This window comes from Prinia subflava, chromosome 4, assembly GCF_021018805.1.
Source record: "Prinia subflava isolate CZ2003 ecotype Zambia chromosome 4, Cam_Psub_1.2, whole genome shotgun sequence".
NCBI classification, from domain to species: domain Eukaryota; kingdom Metazoa; phylum Chordata; class Aves; order Passeriformes; family Cisticolidae; genus Prinia; species Prinia subflava.
The window spans coordinates 18,341,816-18,354,730 of NC_086250.1; the positions used below are offsets into that span (position 1 = coordinate 18,341,816).

Consider the following 12,915-nt stretch of genomic DNA (forward strand, 5'->3'; position numbering starts at 1 on the left):
TGAAAAAGCATTTTTCTTAAAAGGAGAAATAAAAAGTAGCATGATCTAAGTAGTGATCTAAGCAAATGAGTGGTTGGTGTGGTTTCTTTCTATGCATCATAAAGATACCATTCTCGGTAACTGGGTCTGATGACTGTGGGGAAGTTAGTCTGCCCTTGTGCTTCACACCGTCCTGTTTCCACTAAGCAGGCAAGAAGGTGTGAGTTGGAAAAGAATGGCACCCTTTCTCTTACTTTACATCTCTAAATACAACTGAAGTGAAGCTGCATATCACAGTACGTGCTCCTTTGCTCTGATTGTGGTAGGAAGTTTGATCCTGGCTAAAGGCCATGTTAGAGAAATAGAAAAAAGGGAACCAAGTGCAAAGCAGGTTCAGTGATAGGGGTGTGTGTTGTTGTGGTGGAGCACGAGAAGAAGAGGAAGGAGAATGAAGTATTTTTGGATGTCTTCACAGCAGCCTCAGGTGTTTTCTAGGTTTTGTTTCTACTGTTAACATGCTGCCCAGGGTTATGAAATACTACTACAATTTAACTTTGTGCAGGCAGATGTACAGCTTGAATTTCTACTGCTGTGTAATTTGTCTGAGCTATGGGGGGTTTCTGTCAGTGGGATTGCTGAACTGGCAGCAGTCAGGAGGGTAGACATAGTTACAGAGAGGGACTAATCAAACCTCAGATGAAGGCGACAGACAGGGAATAACTTCAGAGGAAGGCAACAGTAGAATGGGTTGAGTACAAAGGGCTGCTTAATGCAAAGCAAAATTAAGATGAAAAGATGAGGGAAACTTCTTTGGGCTCTTTTCTTTCCTTTGATTCGCCACAACTATGCCAGCAGTACTGAATCAAGTCCTACCAAGCTAGGTGGACAGAAACACATTATTTGTAAAGTGGCAAAGTATGGGTTTCTTAGTTTATGAGTCTGGTCTTAAAGTTTTTTCATTACTTTAGGTGATGCTCACTGATTTGTATCAGCTAAGCAGTCTGGGTTTTACTCACTCCAGATCTTATCCTGCAGTTTGAGAAGCATTGTGAATTTTGCCACAACTGCAAAGGCTTGAAAGTCTGAAGCCCTCAGACATTGGAGTTTCACAAATGGAGTATGAAGGCTCATTTTAGAAAGTGTATATGAAGATGGTGCCATGTTCTTTATGGCATAAGCTGCCAAAATGCATTTTAGGACTTACTTCTGTGGTAGTAGTTATGATTAAAAATAAAAAATCTTTTGTGAAACCATAGTGGTCACACTTGATCCATTTGATGCCAAACTTATGCTAAACCAAGGCAATGATAATCACTGGCATATTACTAAAATGCAGTTTTCAGAAATGGTTTTCTTCATTCAGTTCTGTTCATTCTGTTGGTAAGGCTGGTAATTATTGGGGATTAGCACAGCGTCGCATAAGGTTGCTGTATTTTCCTACAAACATATGCAGGAGGAGAGGAAAAACACTAATTAGGAGAGCCCAGGGCAGATGAAAAGAATAAAATAAATCAATGGAATGCTTGTGTCAGCAGTTATGTATCTCATCCTGGAGTACAGTATGAGGAGGCACTAGGGTTGCATTGTTGTGGAAAACTAAGCTCTGCTAGGAAGATCACTGCTCCAATGAACAAGAAAATTTATAGTTCAGTATCTGACAGGTATAAAGCTATTCACAGATGGATTAGGAAGATGAAATTTAAAGCAAATTAAAAGCAAAAAAAATTGCATCAGAAAATTCAGATGCAATTATGTTCCCTTATCACAGTATTTGCTACTGAGAATACTAATTTTTGAATGCTGTGAGTAGTGTTTCAATATTCCCAAATACTTTTTGTTTTCTCTGTTCAGGCACATAAGGAAGAAGACAATCCTCAGAAAACAATGGAAGTGAACGGGCCGGTGCCGGGTTCCTATGACTATGATCTCATTGTCATTGGTGGAGGCTCAGGAGGTCTGGCAGCTGCCAAGGTATGAGGGGGGAAGATACACACTTAAATTGCCTTGTAAGTAGGTGGGTGACATCCTCAGTGTCTTGGATTTGGTATCTCTAACACTGTAGGGGCATAACACTTCTGCCTGATCACTGAAATTTCTTTCGAGGTTAGTGCCAATTACACAATAGTCTTTTCTTTATGTTCTAAAGAAGGAACACCTGGTATACTCTTTAATATTCCCTAATACTCCTTATTAGAATGAAACTTAGTCCCCACTCATGGGAGATGATGTTGTTGGAAAACTGCAGGTAGATATCTTAATAGTCTTAACTAGTAGCTAAATTTAGACTCATAAATGAAAAGGTTTTGAAAACTATTCGAAATTAATATCAGGAGGATCTACTTATGTATAGAAGTACTGTCTCTTCAGACATACTTGTATATCTTGTTTTAATTCTTGCAATGGGGGAGAGTGTGTGATTTTTGAGCTTACATAGTTGCATAAATGGAGATTTTGCCTATACTTAAGCTGTGGTCTTACCCTTCATTTCTAGGGTCTGGTATTTCCTGCCTGTAGCCAGAAGAATTATGGGGTTTGGTTAGGATATTGCTATTAGAAGCATTTCCAGAATTAATTAAAAGAATTCTCACTGGTACAAAATATACCAGCTCTTAGAGCTGTCATTATCCCAAATATTTTAAACTTGCAGAAATTTAAGTCAGTAGCTCTCCTTTAGATCAGTAGTCAAGCACTTTGTGTCTCTTCTGTCTGTGGTAGAATTAACTATTTAGAAGTGAATTGAGCATTCCTGTAAATAAACCAACTGTGTTGTTCAAGACCTGGAGCTGGATTATTCCTCCAGTCAGGGGCATTTCTTTTGTTCTCAAAAAGTGGAGGAGGTCATTGCAGAGTGAAAGAAAATAAGGAGAAAATATTTTAGAATAGCATTGGATTCACAGTGAACCCAGGTCCCTTAGAAGTACTCCTGTTATAATGGAAATATATTTCCATTATATTGATGCACTGTAGATGCATAGTCTACTTTGGTATTTTACTGCTTTCCTATAGATAGGGGCACTGTTGTCATGCTGTAGGACTGAGGGTTGGAGGTAAGAGCTGTGCAAGTTCTGAGACCCCCAAGGAGAAGCAAACACTGGTTTTCAAAGGATGGAGATGTTCTGGGATGGGAGAGAATAACAAGTGTAAAATAGAGTTTGCAGTAATGTAAAAAGAGTTTGCAGCAAAAAGATGCCAGCTGTTGAAATTTCCATAGGAGACTAGCTGACACAGTGATGTTTATTGCATCATTTTTCAGGACAGAAAAGGTGAGCAGTAGGAAGATAAATTGCCTAATTCCTTCAATTTAACGTGTAAAGTATATTGATTCTCAGTGTTCTCAACTGATTGTTGAGTAGAGCAGAAGATGATAGATCAGTAAAGTCAACATCCCTATCAGTAGTAATGTGTGTATTCCAAATCAGTTTCATGTAGTTGAAGTGAAGCTGTTTTGCACACATAAACTTCTGACTTTTACTTAGATTGTTCAATGTTTTTTTAAGAATTAACTGACAGTGCTTAAAAAAACCCAAAAAACAAACCAAAGCAGAAAAAACCCCAGCTACACAGTTCTCATAGAAAGTTGCAGATATGTGCACTCAGATTTTCAGCAGTTCACCCAGATTGGTTAAATGTGTGCTTTTCACTCTGACACATGCACCTTTGTGTGCACATCTTCCTCTCTACATTGTGCCCAGAGCTTGTTATGTGGAGGCAATTCTCCCCAGGGAGTGCAAACACTGCCAGGCTGACTTGCTACAAGCCAGCTGCAGTCTCAGACTAGTGCCAGGCCCCTGCTCTCCGGTCACACAGAGCAGCTCCCTGAGCAGCCTTGCTGTGTTCTGCAGCACTGCACTGAGCCCGAAAGGTCTGAGAGCCTACAGGGCAGGTTTGTGGCTGTGGGCACATCACTCAGCAGAAGTGGTTATATCTGAGTGTGATCTCTGGCGATGCAATGCTGTGCTGTGTTATGTGGGCGTGTAGCTGAGGGAAGCTTGGGAATCCATGCATTCTGCTTAGCTAACCCTGGTAAGGCTCTTTGGAGCAGTGTTTAAGAGTTGTCATCATGAAGGAGTTTTAATGATGTGTCTCAGTCCCTAAGCACCTTTCTGAGGAACTTTCTCAGAGGTGCTGCTAATGGATAGGAATTAGCTTCTTGGCCAGACTAGATCTTTATTGGAAGTGGAAATCCAGTGCAGCAATATTTTCCAAAGGTGTCTATAGCCTGTGCTATTTGAGGTGTGATTTGCATTTTTCATGGAGTAAGATACTTGACAATCAGAATTTCAATTTTAAATGTATTTGGATTAACAAGTATTACTGGTAACTGAATGCTGAAGGCTGTCCAGCTCCTCCCAAACCAAACCCAAGGCCTTAGAGTAATATCCTGTTCCTATAGTTGTTACTGCTTACATGTCTAAGAACTCATATGATGCCAGCATAGTTGTGACTACTTCAAGTAGCAAAATTATTTTGCTTCATCTCATGGGAGGAATCTGTCATTGTTTCTAAGCTACCTCGTGTTTGCCTAAGTGTTTTTCCATGGCAGCAGTTACTGCTGTCAGTTTTTGCCTTTTTCTTAAAAAACACAAAGGGAGAGATGAAATTAGTATATAGTTCTCAGTATAATTTACAGCCATTAATTGTAGATCTGCTAATGAAACCTCTTAGGCAACATACAGAATTGTAGGGGCGTTAAGGTTGTCATGCTTGGCCATGTGGCTGCTTTAGTAATTTTCTGGTCTATTTTCAATCAAATGTTGGAGAAACCATCTTTGAAGGGAAAACTGGATTAATCAGGAATTTGTGAAGTAGGTTAAAAGTAAATGGGCATGTTGGGAAACAGTCTGAACAAAGTGACAGGATGGAGGAGTGAAGAGGAGGTTGGACTCACAGAGTCTCCTGAGTATCAGCTGGTGCCATGGTGTTTGGTAGCAGGATGAATGCCTTTTTTTTTCCCTTTCATCTTCCTTTTTCCTATTGAATGCACAGATGAATTCAGAAGATTAATGACTGTCTGTTCCCTTGAAAATCATTCATTGTTTCTTAATTAAAAGTCACAAAGCTTTTCAGCAATGCATGATGTTATTGTCTACTGCAAATTTAACTTCTAATATTTAGATATGTGTCTTATTTCATTTGTTATGCAGGAGGCTGCCAAATATGAAAAGAAAGTGATGGTGCTGGACTTTGTCAAGCCTACACCTCAGGGAAGCTCATGGGGTAAATTTCTCTTCACTGCAATTCTGTTATAAAGGAGCTTTGCTCAGAGACTCTTATTCTCTTGTGTGAAATCTGCCACACTGATGTGAAAACCACATTCTGTTCCTTTCTCTCAGGTCTTGGAGGAACATGTGTAAATGTGGGCTGTATACCTAAAAAATTGATGCACCAGGCAGCTTTACTGGGACAAGCCTTGGAAGATTCACGCAAGTTTGGGTGGCAGTTTACAGAAGAAGGTAAAGAAGGAAACTTTTTTCAGTTTTTTCATTTGCACTGAAAATTCTGTGGTTCTCATAATCAGGTGCTTGTTGCACTGCAGCATGTGCCGACTTTGACAACGTGAGGCAACTTTGGAGACATAACACATAAATTTAAGCACTTTTCAAGTCTAAAACCATGGGGCTTATTGCCTCCATGTTTTATCTGTTTGTTAATAGCTCCTGATCATGTTAGTGATTGATGAGACTGTTGTGTGCGTAAAAGCAATAAGGTACTGCTCCATTTCTCAATGTACCACAACATCTGAGGGAATACCACAGAATGCTGCCTGACAGAAACTTCTTATAGTTACTAGCAGGGATTTCTTTTCCCTAAGTGTCTGTCATTACTATGTAAGAAGAAGGATTTTACTTTTATTATCTGATATGCATAGTTATAGGATTATGATTTATTTAGGCTGCAATCCTGTATTTGGAAGCATGCAAAGGCACCTCTCAGACATACATTGTCTGCATTTGTTGAGCAATATCAGCTGCTCACAGCTGTCAATATAAAACTGTCAATATTTCAGTAGCTCTTAATTTTCAGTGTTTTAAGTCCTACCTGTTGCACTGTGACCTCTCATGTTATCTGTGCTGATATAATTCTTTGAATTTCATAGATTTACCCTGAAATAAAACAGGAGTCAGACAAACCCAGTAATACTGGGTCATGAAAATAATCTGTTTGAGAACGGAAATTTTGCTGTGGAAAAAGAAAAACTCAGACTAAAAGATGAATGTTCTCTTTTGTTTCTGACAGTCAAACACAACTGGATGACCATGACAGAATCTGTTCAGAATTACATTGGGTCGCTGAACTGGGGCTATCGGGTTGCACTGAGGGACACGAAGGTCACGTATGAGAATGCATATGGAGAATTTGTTGGGCCACACACAATTAAGGTACTCCATAGCTGTTGTTTGCTGTGTCTTCCTGTAGTGCTGTCTGAATAGAGATGCTTTTCAAATAGAATCATTTTTCCTGTGGCGAGACTGTAAGACACTCACTTGGCACTAATATTTTGTATGCAGGCAACAAACAAAAAAGGGATTGAGAAGCTGTACACAGCTGAGAGATTTATCATTGCCACTGGTGAACGACCACGCTACCTGGGTATCCCTGGAGACAAGGAATATTGCATTAGCAGGTAAAAACAGGGGGGAATATGAAGTCATTCCTTGTATGTAAATGCTTCCCAATACTGAGTAGCACAGTCTGCTTGAAAGAAAACTCTGTACTCAGATATTAGGGAAAGTGGGAATAGCATATCTGCTGATGTTACAAAGCTGGTAGAAATCTGTCTTCATATATTGGGGCAGTCTTAAAACTCAGCACAATTTTTTTTCCAAGCTACTCAGTGAAGGTAATTCCATTTCTGAGAAAACTGGTTTCGAGTGTCTGGTTAATTGCTAATGCCAAGCAAAAATGTTATATAGAGATAAAATGTGTTTTCACGTCAGAGTAACTTTTGAGTTACTTGATGTAGAAACAGAGGTTGGAATTACAGGCTGGCAAATGTATAGCAATGAGATAAATAACTGGCACAATCCTTCTGAAATCAAAACACCATGTGGTATGTTTCCCTTTTAATAAGTAGTAATGAAATTAAGATAACAGATAATCCAGCCTGTAATGGGGGGCTTTAAAGTAGCTTCAAGGTGGAGGAGTCAGGACTCTCAGAGTCAAAGACTATCACAGTGAGGCTGTCTGTAATCTTCTCTGAGTTCCTTGGGGTACAGGAGCTATGCTACAGCCTTTAATTGCACAATCATATTTTATTCCATCACCCTGAAAAATGGACACTTATTTTAGATTTAAATCTGTGGAGAATTGTATTGACAAGCTTTGTCTAAGTGTCCGCTGAGTAAGCACAGTGCCTCTATGAGTTCTGGCTTTGTGGAGAAGCCCTGGTTTTATAGCCTAGGTTCTATAGCCTAAAGTGTGGTAGAACTGATGTAGCTTGATGAAGCAGTTGAAAGAAATAGAAAGTAGGCAAAGGAGCAGGTTTTTCCATAATTTCATACTTCTGTCTTCACCTGTTACTGTGGTTTGTTGTCTGTGTATATCTGGCACTGTGTATGATGCTTTAGCAAAAGGGATAAGTCTTCAAAGTGATGATGGTATTTTATCTTAAAGCTGAACTCCTTCTTTTAGTTCTCAGGAGCTAAAATTTGCAGCAAAATATTCAAAGCAAGATTCAGAAGGTAAATAAATGCCTACCTTTTCCAACAATTTGTCCTAAATTTCTGTTAAAAAAAACCCCTCCACTTTTTCATGATGATTCAGAGTTTTCATACTCCTTTTTTTTTGTATGTGTATTCCTAAATGTAACGTTTTCATGTGTCATGCACTGATTTTGTATTCCAGATGAACTTCCAAAAAATTAAGCAGGGTTTTTTGGTGAGCAGGAAAAGGAATAACGTTCTATTCTTACAGAAAAAAATAGATAAATATAAAGCAAAATAGATTATTTTTCTGACTGTCTCTAATTTCCTTTCTCCTTTTTTTTTTTTTTCCCCAGTGATGACCTTTTCTCTCTGCCTTACTGTCCAGGGAAAACCCTGGTGGTTGGAGCTTCTTATGTTGCCTTGGAGTGTGCAGGATTTCTTGCAGGCCTTGGTTTAGATGTCACTGTAATGGTGAGATCCATTCTCTTGAGAGGATTTGACCAGGACATGGCAAACAGAATTGGTGAATATATGAAAGAACATGGAGTCAACTTTATTAGACAGTTTGTGCCAATCAAGGTAGGCTCAAAGTAACTACAGTTGATTGGGATGTACCTATCATAAAGTTTTAAGATGTAAATTATTTTAATTAATACAAAAGTAGAACTTTTATTGCAGTATCTGCTGTGACATACAATGGGTTAATTTTTGTTTTAAACTAACTCAATGAAACTTAATAAATTGAAAGGTATAATTTAATATTAATCTTAAAACTCTGTGGGATTATGAAGTTCGTTGTTTCTATCAGAATTAGTTGGGTTAGTATATGTTGCACTGAAAATGTTACACCTGCTTGTCCTGGTTCTGCAATCCAGTTGTCCTGAAATCTGTGAAACTTCTTGCAGGCCCATAATTAAGCAGTTACATAATTTCCTCTAGTATCAGGGTCCAGTGCATCACAAATAATCCCATTTTTCATTACCACTTTTCAAATTTTCAGACAGAATATACTGTTTATATGCTGGGGATTAGAGGATTATCCAGAAAAGTGAACGGGATTTAGAAGTGTCCATCTGTATCCTTTACTTGGCAGAGTCCCTAAATACTTGCTCAATTTTTGTTGAATTCAGTAAGAGTACTTATGCAACTACTTACATACACGTTTAGGCACATGTATAGGTAAATTCAGGTTGAATTAAACCATATTAGAAGATCTGCAGCTTTTCTAGTGCAAAATTGCCCTACCAAAGACTTCAGAGGGTGCTAACAGTATTTTTCTTTCTAGTTTTTTCACAATAGTCCTTAATTATTTTGAAATAGCAAATCATGTATTAAGCAATTTCAGTTTGGTGTTAAACCAGTGTGCTGCTGAATTTGATGCTTTGGGGGTTAAAACATCGAATTCAGTGAAGACTGTTCATTTCCACTCTTAGCAGTATCAAGAGCAGCTTTAAAAATGCTCTTGCCAATTCCTACTGTGGGTCTGAGCCTCTCTCACAGAATGAAAGTTGCTGTGAGAAGTCAAAATGGATGTTACTAGGAACTTCGTTTTTATGCAGGTTTTGTTGCATAAATCCCATGCTGTATGAAAAGTTGGGATGATTATCTATGATGGTTTTGTTGCAGACATAGCTTTTTGTAAGCTCTAATGGGGAATGAGAAAGAAGGAAGCTGTTTTTAGAAGCAGATCATTTCAACTAAATGGCAAGCAGGCTCCTCCAGATGCATCCTGTGATGAGCAGTCAATTGCCACAGTCACAAAATGCACTTCTGTGTATTTTACCCTGTCCCTTCACTATATGTCTTTGATTTCAATGGGAATAAAACATTTGGCCATTTTTGATTGAGAATATCCTTCAGCTGAAGTTGCTGGGTAGGTTTTTAGCTGGTTTTCTCATCTCTTTCAGACATTGTGTTTGAAGTTATGCATGTTGTGCTTATTAAAACCCTTTGTTGGGACTTTTGAAGGCAGAAGATGAATTATTATAAATAATGCTGCCTTTGAACAGAAGCATTTTAGCACGGTGATCCTTTAAGGTTGGTAGGATGGCACAGTTGGCTTTTCTAAATTAAAAAAAAAAGGACAGGAATAAAAACTTCATCAGAAACTTTGCTCTTTCTGCCTCTAAATATTGAACATGAAGTAGGAACAAGGGTATTGTTAAAAATACCCTCATTGCAGGATGAACAATAAATTTCCCAGAATTGTGTTAAGTGTTGCACACTTACATGTCTCGTATGTACTGCTGAGGGCTTTCTGAGACAGTGGTTTCACATGGGGGGAGGGAGTGATGGCAGCACTTGGAGAAAACGTCTGATGGTGTTTGCAGGCCTTGAAAGAGTTTCCTTCCTATTCACTTCCTCTGTCCTCAGTGAATAGAACAGGTCATATGATGGGCTTCGACAAGAACTTAACCATCAGTCCAGTTTTATAAACAGAAATGAGATTTTGGTGTGTTGGTCATAAGAATAAATGCAGGGACATAAATAAACACATTAAAATATGCAAGTAGAAATGTAAAGCATCTTTAGAGTAAGTGCCTAACTTTAGGTCATGGTTAAAACTCTCTCAATGATAAGTGGTGGGAAAAATATACATTTGTATGTTTTTATTTAAACTTATTATTTTTTATCCCATCCAACCCCCAAAATGTTGTAGGTTGAGCAGGTTGAGGAAGGAACTCCTGGAGTACTGAAAGTTACAGCCAAATCCACAGCGGGGGACCAAATAATTGAAGGGGAATACAATACTGTGAGTCCTGTCTAAATACATGAAGAACGTGAAATAGCCTTCCATTAAATGTTGGTATCTTGTGGGGTGTTTTTATCCACACTTGTGGGAAATGGATTTGTAGAGAATTCTCAAAGCCTGACAGAAGGCTCACATAGCCTTGTGCATCTCTATGCAAACTTTGAGATAAGAAATGCTGACTTAGAAATGCCATGGAATAGGATGGACATTGTTGAGAAAGAAATGGAACTAGAAACAAGTTTCAACGGCCTTAGATACTAATCTCTACTATATATTGAAGATAATAAACAAAGGAAAATGCACTTTTGAGTTTCTAAAAATTAGCCATGTGCATTGCTGTTTTGCAGGTGTTGCTGGCAATTGGACGAGATCCATGCACAAGAAAAATTGGTTTGGACAAAATTGGAGTGAACATCAATGAAAAGTAAGGACAGATGTCTGTGTACCACTCAGTGCTGAGCTTGTGTCACGTCCTGTTACAATGGTAATGGTGCAGAGACATCCAAAAGCCTTGAGGAAGAATTTGTCCCCTGTCTGTGTACATTTGGATGGAAAACCATGTAGCAGATAACTGCATTTTCTCCCACAGTTCTGCTACATTTGTTTTTTTGTTTCTGAAATGTCAATTTCTCATTCCTGGGAGAAAAAAGTGTCTGTTTCATTCTTTCTAGATTTACAGGTCTATCTTAGCTTCTTCCAGTTACAGGGTTTTCTAGGATCTGTCAGTTGCTCCTTGTACTTTCTTTTTCTCACCTCCTTGCTTTTGTCATCTCTTGGACAAAAATCTGTTTGTTCATACAGACTTTTAGAGTAGTGAGTTTTGTTTATATTTTAATGTTATTTTGAAAGATAAGGTTCAAGTAGTATTCCTTAAACTCCCAGGTGAAATTCTTGATGTGTTTTAGGTTTTGGAGGGTTTTATTTCTTTTATTTCTTTATTTCTTGAAACAACACTTGGGTACAAGCTGTGTCTTCTGTAGAAGAGTATTTGAAAATGTTCAATGTAGTGAGGTTGTTGCACCAGGGAGTGGAGCTATCAGCAACTTTTTCAATATTGGTAACTAAACCATCTTGCAGGCTGTGGGTCCTCAGAGATCTCCCCTTTGAAGAAAAGACAAAGGACCATGACCTTGACCAGTGCAGAGTTTTTATATATGAATGCAGTAACTAATGTTGTCATGGGGAACAACTGTAAGATTCCAAATAAGGGGAAATTTTGGCCCAGTCAAAATTCACAGACCCATGTTGGCTTGTAGAACAGTACACAGCTTTCTGATGTCAGGACACTCATTACTAGCTTAATAGAATGAAATGTGAAGTTATTTGCATAAACTGTATAATTTTTAACAAGTGCGAAATTGAGGAAGTTGGATTTTTAATATGGGAATTGCCACTGGTCTCTCAAGTAACTGTGTGATTGTTTCGGTGTCTGTTTGATTAGATTTCCCTGTTACATGTGTTTCCTGTGGTGATTACTGCACTATCTCATTTATTGATGAAGTAGGAAATATTAATAATTAAAGACTTCCGTTAGCTCAGTGCACTTACAGCTAAAAAGCTTGCTGGCTGTCCCTTAGGTAGGGTGTGTAACAGCTTGGCCTGTCTCTGTGTAGGAGCCTGAGGGATAAGTTTCTATAAACAGCTTCAGCCACTGGACTGAAATTTCAGTAATGGAAAATTTGTTTTGTCCTACAAATGGAGTGGTAGAAAGTCTCTTCCTGTCATTCCTGAAAGTTGCCAGCACACAGCTCAGCTGGTGATAGAGGGTGTTTCAGGAAGAGGTTTATGCTTCACCTCAGTGATTCAGGAGATGAATTGCAGCTTCTCAAGCTATCTCCTTAGCCAGTGTGTGAATTCCTGTAGTTTTGGTCAAATCTGCCCTACTTTATAACCCTGCCCAAGACTGCCAGTTTATGAATATGAATTATTTTCCTCATACTTCACATACAAGTCTTTCTCTTAAAGCTAAGGGGCCTGCAAGGCTATTTACACCTCCAGTCTTCACAGCAGAACAATTAGATCTTTTTTCTTGTTAATTCCAATTGCAGAACGGGAAAAATTCCTGTCAATGACGAGGAGCAGACAAATGTGCCATATATCTACGCCATTGGAGATATCCTGCAGGACAAGCTGGAGCTCACACCAGTGGCAATCCAGGCAGGAAGGTTGTTAGTTCGGAGGCTTTATGCTGGGGCAACCACTAAGGTAAGGAACCAGTTGCCACAAAACACTATCATTGCTCTAAGTGAAGCGTGCAAGTCTGCTTGCTTGTGGAAAACCCAGCAGAATTTTAAGGATTAGCTTTGATGATCATTTTAATTTCCCCCTGGCAAAGATATTACTGCAGATGTGTTCGGCTAATTGTGTAGGATGAAATTAATACCTTATGGATTAAGCAGTAGTCTCTTTTTTTTCCTATTAAGAGGGCTTAGTTTTCTCTCAGAGTATAATGATAATGAGATTAACAGAGATCATTTACCTTGTTTTTAATTCTACTGCCTTCCCTAAAAGTCAGCAATCTTTCCCATCCTGTTAAGT

General features: G+C 38.6%; 1 protein-coding gene across 2 annotated transcripts in view; it reads left to right on the forward strand.

The window, feature by feature from the left end:
• The window catches only part of TXNRD1 (thioredoxin reductase 1), a 34,412-nt gene that overhangs the window by 10,947 nt on the left and 10,550 nt on the right, over nucleotides 1-12,915 (forward strand). For both annotated transcript variants that reach the window (XM_063395722.1, XM_063395723.1), the window contains 9 exons: nucleotides 1,831-1,950; nucleotides 5,124-5,196; nucleotides 5,313-5,432; nucleotides 6,217-6,359; nucleotides 6,489-6,604; nucleotides 7,979-8,204; nucleotides 10,285-10,377; nucleotides 10,725-10,801; nucleotides 12,426-12,582. In XM_063395722.1, coding sequence (XP_063251792.1) covers nucleotides 1,831-1,950; nucleotides 5,124-5,196; nucleotides 5,313-5,432; nucleotides 6,217-6,359; nucleotides 6,489-6,604; nucleotides 7,979-8,204; nucleotides 10,285-10,377; nucleotides 10,725-10,801; nucleotides 12,426-12,582 — 1,125 coding nt within the window. The remainder of the gene's footprint in view (nucleotides 1-1,830; nucleotides 1,951-5,123; nucleotides 5,197-5,312; nucleotides 5,433-6,216; nucleotides 6,360-6,488; nucleotides 6,605-7,978; nucleotides 8,205-10,284; nucleotides 10,378-10,724; nucleotides 10,802-12,425; nucleotides 12,583-12,915) is intronic.